Source organism: Suillus discolor (assembly GCF_016758755.1).
Source record: "Suillus discolor strain FC423 chromosome Unknown F5147scaffold_115, whole genome shotgun sequence".
In the NCBI taxonomy this organism is placed as follows: domain Eukaryota; kingdom Fungi; phylum Basidiomycota; class Agaricomycetes; order Boletales; family Suillaceae; genus Suillus; species Suillus discolor.
Genome location: NW_024541362.1, coordinates 1 through 10,438, shown reverse-complemented (window position 1 = coordinate 10,438; position 10,438 = coordinate 1). Strand labels below are relative to the sequence as shown.

Sequence of the window (10,438 nt, the reverse complement as noted above, 5' to 3'; positions counted from 1 at the left end):
GTGCATGAAAATATTGCCTTTTTCATAAATGGGCCAGAGCCTAGATTCTACTATAGCCCATCAATTGTCCTGCAGGCTGCCGAGCTTCTGCCACATACTGGTCAAATTTTGCACTTGAAAAACTGCCCATCCTGCATAAGTATTCCTTGACTTCATCTTGCAGTTGAAGCCCCGCCTTGGTAAGCTCGTCCTCCTTTGTCCTACCCTTTTCAGTTTCACAATCCCTGTCGTTCCTCAGGCGCTGTTCATCCATTGTTGTGGTGTCGCAGTTTATGCGCAAGATTTCGTGCACACATGCTCATGTTCTTGATGTTGGAGATTGTCTGCCTCACAATGTTGATCACCTTACCCAATCACACCCTCTGTTTTATGACCCTTTGTATTACCCCCAGTATCATTCTGCTGTGTTTGGGAATGCTGCCGGTTTTTGTACTTGGTTGCAGTCATCGCTCATCTTGCATGACTGTACTTGTTACTGTTACCATCAGAACCTAGCGTGGACCACTTTTGCTACTGATGTTCTGGTTCAAGTGGACAACCATGATGTCTTTTCCTCCATTCTGGCTGCCAGGACAATCTGGAGTATTATCTTGTGGCCACACTGAGTGCCGATCCGCCTTGGCTTTCGCATCCCATTGCAAGTTATGATAGAACGCTCAGTTCATTAACCACTCCTATTCTTCTTGCAGCTGCACAGCGCATTGGGTGCAAGTGATCTCATGCCCGGCTCAAAGAGAACAGTATGTAGTGTTTAAGGAGGTGCCTTGGGAGCCAGCTGTACTATGCACTGTCGGTGTAACCTCAGTGTGAGATTACCACCTGACAAGCGACGCAGACTGGAGAGGGCCCACTGCTGCTGCAAAATACATATACAACGCAAGACTGTCGTGCATGATAGAGTTGCCTCACAATGTCCCATTTGCATTTGACAACAATTTGACAGTCAAAAATCTGAAATTATTGCAAGATGATGCTACAGAGCTGGAACGGCAAGAGTTCTTGGTCAAAGACAGAATGGTCAGACTGAAATTTGAACACAAATTTGTGAAGGTGAGCAATCACAGATACGGAGAGGATCACATGTTGACAAGAAAAGACAGTGAGGACATAATACATTCAAGAATAACAACATTGGGGAGTGGCCGATGCACACCCTAGAAGCGTGAGAATGGACAAGTTGTCGAATACACATCACATCACTTCGCTGACGGCATTCAATTTTAATGGGGAAAGAATCGTGCCTGCAGAATACAGTCGTCACCCAAAGGGTGCGCTGGTACAGGTGTATTTCACCTGGAGCCACACCACAAACGAAAGAATGAACACATACAGAGCAAAAATTATGGCCATCACAGTGCTGGCACCGCTGCCGCCCCCAGGTTCATGCTTCCAATGTACAGTGTAAATGCACCCTTGGCAGCACTTTGAAGATGTTCCCACGTACTGTCAGACATTATTATTATGTAGCAAATATATAGTCTGAGAGACCCCCTCCTCCAGGAGGCTTCTCCCTAGTTTTCCAAGGATGTGGCCATCCCCTCGAGAGCATGTAACCAGAGCCTCGTCACAGAGGGTGACCTGGTATGTTCCTTGGAGAGCCTCAACATAGCAGCCTCTCCAGATGCTCACTGTGTGCCTCCCCGTGTCAGCATCTCCATGATGTTGGTGAGTGTGTTCTAGAGCCTCTCACATCTATATGTTTTCCATACTTCCATATTACACTTTGAATGTTTTGATCTCTACATATTGTAAGAACAGAGCAAATTCCAATTGGTGTCGACGTCATGTGCGCACACCACTTGAGCTTGATCCATATTGATTACGAGTGTTTCCGATTGCCTTTGGACATTCCCTATATTCCATCACAGTAATAGGTGCCTGTACACTACGTTAGCTGTCGTCTTATCCTTGTCATTCTCTATTGGAAACAGCGCTTGAATGTCATGACGACATCGCACTCTCGAAAGTGCTGTGTATAGCTGTCCATGTGTGAAGGTCCAGCACAGCTTTCTGCAATGCGAGTCCTTGACAACCGTTGAACATGGTTGCATATGCCGGTCTGAGAGGAAACTGTTTGCGGTTGACTGTCCAGGTGCATCGCGGGAGTTTGAAAGAGAACATGAGGCGAGGCAGGCAATGGGTCTCTCCAGTCTGAGGGATCTCGATCTCGACGCATCTGCAATGAAGCGCAGTGATGCGTGCACACACGTTTCGCACCAATACATTTTTGACTGACATGTTTCATTGTATCGTGCATACCGCATCCACCTTGAGATCGAGGCGATGGGGAGACGTGTTGGTGTGATTCAACATTGCAAGGTATTCAGGAGTCTGTGCTGGGAGCCACTCAGGGACCTTGGCTAGTGCCACTAAAATGGTAAGGCCATCAGAAGCGAATATCAAAATGCTATAGCTTATGGTATGGTGTGGAATCAACCATGAAGACACCGGGAGAGGTGGAATGGGAGAATTTGTCGAGAGCCCAGCCTGCAAGGGTCAACAAAGGGATCGTTGTTTTCTTTCACTTCATAGCCATAAGAGATGCGCAGAATGATAGCGCCAGCAGTGCCGGCAATGTACGGGACCTTTATACCTGTACCCCATACCGTCAACTCAAGGTTGAAACAGCCAATGGTACGGGTACAATGAACAGCCCTAGGAAGCATAAATAAATGATCAGCTATAGTTATAAATGTGAAAAAATCATACCTATTGTGCAAGACGCCGGATGCAGACAGTGCACAACACACAGAAATGAGCAAAGATGCTTGTCAGCGATGTACTACATACATAGATAAATGAAAAAGACGCACCTAGATTGCAGACAAGCAGGGACAGTTACTGATGAACTGGGACATATGTCAACCTCCTGGTCTGGTGATTGGAATCCTCCTGTAATGTTAGCCTGCCAGCATGCAGACTAGGTACATACTCTTGAAAATATTGGGGTTCGGGATGGTTCGGGATGCGTCCGAACCAGAGTTGAACTGTTCGCCCAATGCCAGAGCCGAGAACCATATTATTGGGGATGGGCAAGACCCTGCCAATTTTAAACTCTGACCGTGATTTCCAATTCCTGTTCTACAGTGGGTGGTGGCTGAAATGACTGTCCAGCAGAAATATCGCATGGTGGCATTTAACAGTCATGTCGCAACAAAAAATGTTGGAAGCAGATAGACATAAAACATGATAAAGCTTGTATTCTATGAGAAAAAAATGCAAAAGTGTGGTCCTTGCATTGAATATATTGTCAAATGGGACAGAATACAAGTTTTTTCCTGATTTTTTTCAGAGAATACAAAGTTTGGTTGAAAAAAATACATTTCATACAGATTTGACCACAATAGTGTAACCGAACCGTCTGCGGGCATGCAATCTTTGGGCACACCCAAATATGTGCTGACTAATTAGTAATTAAGATTGAGCGCGACGCGACGTGTTTTGACGTGTCAAGCCAAGGGTGTTAATGGATGCAGTTGGGCGCTATGTATGAGGTGAAACGCACCCCAAAAACGACACGCAGGAGTCGATGGAGCAGTCAGACGGCAATGATGCTCAGGGGATGCCCAGATGTGAGGATGAGCATGATGATGAGTGACCTTCCCTTTTTGACTGTGACTATTGAAGTTTCTTGTTATAATTGACAATACAGCATTTTATAGGTACTTACAATCTTGATAGCTTTGATTTATCGCTAGTATTACCCTCCTGGCAATGGCGTACACATTTTCCCATTGTTTGCCACTTGTACTACTGTAATCGTGACACTGCGTACGCGCCAATTCCCAACAACACCAGACACCATCACGTGTTGTTTTGGTTCGACTTTTCTTCCCTTTTGCCCTCGATTGCCGCCTCAATGTTTCCTTCATACATACCTATTCTCCTTTCATTTCGGTTTTGAATCTCTCTTGCCTTCAATGGCATTTGGTCTCACGTCGCATCATTGTCCATTGTCTTGTCTCACTTGTTTTTCGGCATTAAATAGTGCTGTTTCCTTATCTCGAGTACCCATCTGCATATCTCCCTCAAACCACCAAGTGACAGAGCAGGCCACAAATTGTGATACTAATCTCCCACCTCGTGTACAAAAATATGTGAGCATCATGTTCATAATATTGCGTGTAGTGAGCTTAATTATCATATCAGGGTTTTCTTGGTCAAAGAGCCTTGCACAGTTTCTCGTGTGCTCGATAGCCAACTTTGTCCACCTCTTGATACATGTCATGATGTCTCTGAATATCCATATTATTATGATGCTATCTATTACCCTGAATATCACGCATCCTCATTCTCGTGTCCCCCAAATTTCTGTGCATGGCTCAAATTATCGTTGTCAACTCATTATCGTGCCTGTCCTTGCACTTCAACTCCCTTTGGTGGTGCGGTCGCTTATGATGGAATGTCAATTATAATTTGTCAAGGTACTGTTGCAATACACTGTTCAATTTCATCCTTTCAGCGTGCCAGTTATTACCACTGTGCATTCATTGCGAAGGTTTTATTCTCAGTGTATGTGGTCTGTTGGCGATCTCGTCCTGACATGCCAGCATGAGAATCCTTTATGGTTGTTTACACCCCTTGACATTCTCAAAGTTCATCTGCAGGTACTGGTTTCAAGTATCCTTTCATCACTGGCTACTTGCCTGGCAGAACGATCCACAAAGATACGCCAAAATAAATCCGGGTATGTTGATTGCATTCTGGATCACATTGATTGGACGTGCTCCAAATTGATGGTCACTGCTGATGATGGGGGTGTCGATACTTTCAAGGGGACAACTCGTGTCCAGTCGTTTTGTTCATATGTTGACTATATCTATGGCAATGACATTGGTAAACTCGTCAGGATGCCCCCGCAGGCATATCTTCAGAAGTACACTCCTCCTTGCATGATTCGTCGCTGCCCCCTCCTTTAGCTTGGTTGTCACTCCCAATCAAGACACTAGTCAAACGGATACGTCGCCTGTCCATCAATGATCTTACGGAATCCATCACCCACCTTCCTCCTGATTGTCATCCTTCGCTGAACAAGAGGTCTCTGCAAAAGTCCTGTGATAGTGTGGTCGATTTCCTCCGCAGGCGCGCAGCATTTCTTGTTGCCAGTGGGCCAGTTCATGTTGCTGATGTATATCTCGCATATCATCAAATTGTGCCCTCAGACCATTTTTCAGATGACGATTTCCTCATGAAAGTATTGATATATGAATATGGTGTTCCCATCATGAACTCACTCAGCCAAGAGTTGCTTTCGAAGTCGGAACGTCACAAGGAAATGAGACGGACTGCCAAGATGGAAAGTATACTTCGGGGGCAGCAGATTGACAGTGACCACATGTGGGATTGGCCTTAGATTGTGCCCGAGACTATGTACATGGCTCAATGTGGATTGAGCCTCCAGTCTGTGCTGTGTGCTTGCAAAGATTATCGACGAGCCACAGAAATCTTGGCCACTGATGACAGGCGGCACATGACAAAGAGGCAGTTTCACGCAAGCTGACATAAGAGCTGACATAAAGGTTCCCACACTTTTTTTTGTAGAGGAAATGACATTTGCTGCAAACAGAACCCGGACTGGTCGTCAGGAACTTTGATTACATAATGTCACACTTTTCTTAGAGGCGTTGCCCATCCCCAGTATTATGGTCCCTCTTCTTGATATCTGAGTCGTTTAAATACGGTATTTTGTTAGTCAGGTGAAGTCCAACGATGTCAGTTGATGGGGCGCACCTGTAGATTGTATGCTCGAGGGGTTGATAAGTTCAGTTTTAAGTTGTTGAAGGAGGCGTGTATATGTAGTAGAGCCCTAGTATGTCGGAGAGGGAGAGTTGAAGGTTGAGCTGGGTATTGATATGATGTAGCGGTGAAGGTGAGGAATCTTGACTATAGGTGAAACACTAAAGCTAACGGGGGTTCTACAGTAAGACCAGGATACGAGAATACGACTCGACCCAAAGGACAGCTACTGAGAGAAGTTCCTCTTTAATGTAATGGAGGGAGTCTTCGCCAACTAGACGGGTGGTAACAGGCGCGCGAAGGCGCGAGAAGATAACGCGCGCGTAGGCGCGAGTAAGCAAATGCGAAGGCGCGCAAAGGGCGCGCGCGAGCGAAAGATGCGAGGGGCGCGCGCGTATACGGAAGCGTGCTTTTGAGCGATGGGGGAGAGTGTTCAAGTATAACAGGTGCGCGAGCGATGGTAGAATAGTGAAGTATAATCGGATTTCAAGTACTAAGGTGCACTTATACAATTTGCAGTATACTCAGATAAGGGAGAAGGGAAGGAAGTAAGTTAAAAGGAACTTTCCCTCTATTTAAGAAGGGAGATTACGCTATGCGGCGCGCTTGTGAGCGTGGTACCGAACCGAGTAACCATATCAACTCTAAATATATTCTAAAGCCTATGATAGACTTTCTATATGTAAGCGCGGAGATCGGACCGAAGGTACGTCAATTCAGTGAAAGGGGTGGGGATAACGCACCAGTAAATCAGCGAGGACATAGGACGGACGGACGGACAAGGGTACGAAGGCCTAAGGGGAGGCGCACGAGCGCGCGCGAAAGGCGCGAGTGCGTGTAAGGCGCGCGAACGAGGCGCGTACGTAGGGCGCGCGCGTGAGAGCGCGTATGACTGATCCTTCGGATAAGAGCTGGAACGTGTAGGGAATTATGTGGGTAATAGGGCTGTATATTCCGCATTGAGAGGCGCGAGTCTCTACATCTCCTGGGGACTTACATTCTGAGTGTCCCCACTCAGCGCTATAACGCGGGATTTTGGACTTGAAGAAGTGGTGATAGACAGGGGTCATGTGATCGCGAGAGTAGGACCATTCCTTTGATGATCGCGAGCATCGCTGATCTAATCGATGGAAGTATTGATAAGAGATGGTTGCGTTCTCGCTGTAGAGACTCACGCCTCTCAATGCGGAATATACGGCCCTATTACCCACATAATTCCCTACACGTTCCAGCTCTTATCCGAAGGATCAGTCATACGCGCTCTCACGCGCGCGCCCTACGTACGCGCCTCGTTCGCGCGCCTTACACGCACTCGCGCCTTTCGCGCGCGCTCGTGCGCCTCCCCTTAGGCCTTCGTACCCTTGTCCGTCCGTCCGTCCTATGTCCTCGCTGATTTACTGGTGCGTTATCCCCACCCCTTTCACTGAATTGACGTACCTTCGGTCCGATCTCCGCGCTTACATATAGAAAGTCTATCATAGGCTTTAGAATATATTTAGAGTTGATATGGTTACTCGGTTCGGTACCACGCTCACAAGCGCGCCGCATAGCGTAATCTCCCTTCTTAAATAGAGGGAAAGTTCCTTTTAACTTACTTCCTTCCCTTCTCCCTTATCTGAGTATACTGCAAATTGTATAAGTGCACCTTAGTACTTGAAATCCGATTATACTTCACTATTCTACCATCGCTCGCGCACCTGTTATACTTAAACACTCTCCCCCATCGCTCAAAAGCACGCTTCCGTATACGCACGCGCCCCTCGCATCTTTCGCTCGCGCGCGCCCTTTGCGCGCCTTCGCATTGCTTACTCGCGCCTACATGCGCGTTATCTTCTCGCGCCTACGCGCGCGTTATCTTCTCGCGCCTACGCGCGCCTGTTACCACCCGTCTAGTTGGCGAAGACTCCCTCCATTACATTAAAGAGGAACTTCTCTCAGTAGCTGTCCTTTGGGTCGAGTCGTATTCTCGTATCCTGGTCTTACTGTAGAACCCCCGTTAGCTTTAGCGTTTCACCTATAGTCAAGATTCCTCACCTTCATCGCGATCTCTTGTCTCCCTTCTTAACAATACCATCATGCCTCCTTTCACTGCCGCTATGCTGAACGCCACCCCCTCTCCAGAACCTGAGCCTGTGGCGCAAGGTCACCCTGAGGATGCGCCTATGGGTGACGCTAGCGCTGAATCCAATACCGATCGTCTCCTCAGTGCCTGGGCCTCTTCCTTGGTGTCATTGGAAGCGTGTGTCATGGCGGCGCCTGACCTCAAGCCGGAGCTCCTCGAGGATCAAGAGATGTGGATGCGCGAGTGGCATTCTGTGCTCGTGAGTGTGCCTTACATGTCCCGCTTTGTGTCATCTGACCATCCTAGGCAACCTTGAACGGCTGTTCTGAGCGCGCGGGTGTACTGGGCGTGGAGTTGGATATGGATGAAAAGAGCGCGGAGTTCCTGAAGCAGGGGCGCAAGGGTTGTAAGGAGATTGAGGCGCTGGTGAAGGGATGGAAGGCGAAGGCGATTGAGACTGTTCCAGAGGCGCCTCCCAAGCGTGCTGCGCGCGCCACTGATGCTACCGGTGCTGAGGCGCGCGCCACTGATGCGTCTGGTACAGATGTGGCCGAACAGGTGCGTTCCTCTATGTCTCATTGTTGCGCTACTCTATTGATGCATTCTGTTGTATTAGCGCAAGGTTGGGCGTATGTCTGTCGTCAAAGCGCCGCGTTGCACCAGCTGCGCCAACAAGGATCAGGACTGCGGAGGCGCGCCTGGCAGGCGGTGCCCTCCTTGTGATGTTTCGAAGCGCGCGTGTTCCTTCTGTAAGTCGCGCCTTGGGAATATTTGTTGGCGCACTACTAACGCCTTTGATTAGCTAAGCGCAAGGCTTCAGACGGACCTAAGGTGCGTCCGCGCAAGCCGATGCCTAAGCGCCCCATGGCTGTTGAGTCTGCAAAGGAGACCGCTTCCTCTATTGCGGTTGAAGAAGGAGAAGGGTCTGAAGGGTCTGGCATGGATGTGATGATTGTTGATGAGCGCACTGTGCAGGATAAGGTCGTGCGCGCCTCGCGCGATGTCCCCGTGCGCGCCGTTGGTCCTTTGGCGTCTGGCTCTGCGCCTAAGGGAAAAGGCAAGTTCAAGGGACCAGAGGAGGAGTTGAAAGAAGCTCAGGCTGAGACTGCGCGCCTGAGGGAGGAAAATGCGCTTATGCGCGCTGTAGGGATTCATTTCTGGCTAGGCTTGTAGAGACTGTCTTTACCTTACCTTATGTTGGCACTTTGTAGCTTACATAATGAAGTTACCTTTTCACCAGTTCTACTATGAGTCTGAGTATTCAGCAAGTTTCTATCATATTTCCTCTTCTCTGAGCCTTGAGCCTGGTCCAGAAACCCTTTAGGGTCGAATAGCAGCTAGGTTCTGCAAGACCCAACATTGTTCAGACTCACCATCTGAATTGTTGTACCTTCAGCGCGTCCGCTTTGAAGATGCGCCAGTATGCGCGCGCTCAGCAGGCGGACCTCCTGGCGCTGTCCAACAAACTTTTTTCTATGTCCCAAGACTGGTCTGACTTTGAGGAGCGCGTCAATGCCTCTCTTAACTAGATGCTTTTGTGTTTGTTTTCCTGGGCGCCAATGCGCCTGTGCAATAGATCCAGTTTGTCTTGCATCCCATGTCCATGTCCATGTCCTCGTCTGATTTACCGGGCTATGAATTAAAATTATAAGTATGTAAGTAAGGCGCGAGCGCGAAACAAGATCAAGGTAATGCGATAGACTTTACTAGGGTTTCTGCGGGGGTGCGCGCCCGTCTTGTCTTCTTCGCGCGTCTTTCATCGTCTATTCCTGCTATATTGCGCCTCGCGCATACGGGGTGGTGGCGCGCGATTTCTAAGGAAAAGTAAAAGTGCGCGGCGCGGCGCGCGCGTTAGAAGGTGAAGGTCTATGGGTGAGACTATGCGCGCGCTATACAAGTAAGGTAGTTAGTAGTATGTACTTGCGGAATATTAGTATTTTTGTGTTCTGTCGTCCTATTTTAGAGTCTGTGGGGATTATGTGCAGGCAATGCGCGTTATATGAGACAAATGATAGAAACTGATATCACCGGACGAAACCCGGGGTAAAACTGAGAGTATGTACTTAATGGAATGTTTTTGTTTTTGTTCTTGTTTTTTCTGGTGTTTTTGTTTTTATGTTTCTGAGGAATGTGCGGGGATGCGGATATAATTGGGCGATGTGCGGAATGGGGGGAATTGTCGCGCGCGCTAATCATCTTGCGCGTGCTCGGGCTCGTCTTCTTCGGGTTCTATGGATTCATAAGCTTCTAGATCGTCTATGCTCTCGTCGTCCACTCCAGTCATTTGGGTTACCGACACGCGCTCCCCGCTACGTGGATAATAAGGGATGACGCGGAACGCAGCGAACCGGAGTTTTGAGATTGCGCCGTCCAACTCGGCCAGCATATATGAGCCTCCCTTCGTGCGGCGCACTACGATCATAGGTCCCAAATAGCGCGGCTTCGTCTTCTTGCTTAATTCGTATTCGACCTTCGAGTTGCGCACCAATACCAAGGTGCCGGGTTCAAAGTCGTGCGACTTGATAGACGTGCGGAAGCGTTTCTCGAAATCGCGTATCGACTTGAAACGCGCCGCGACAACTTTATCTCTGATTGCGTTAATATCTTCCATGCGTTTCTGAAGTTGGCGCGCGCGCCATA

The 10,438-nt window shown here is 48.4% G+C and overlaps 1 protein-coding gene across 1 annotated transcript; it reads left to right on the top strand.

The window, feature by feature from the left end:
* Positions 1-7,801: 7,801 nt before the first annotated feature.
* On the top strand, positions 7,802-9,327 carry F5147DRAFT_764614 (uncharacterized protein; the record flags this gene model as incomplete). Its single annotated transcript, XM_041440719.1, has 5 exons — positions 7,802-8,057; positions 8,105-8,356; positions 8,415-8,547; positions 8,601-8,967; positions 9,195-9,327. The coding sequence occupies exons 1-5, from the start codon at positions 7,812-7,814 to the stop codon at positions 9,325-9,327; spliced, it is 1,131 nt and encodes a 376-aa protein (XP_041285748.1). The 5' UTR covers positions 7,802-7,811.
* Between the last annotated feature and the right edge of the window lie 1,111 nt (positions 9,328-10,438).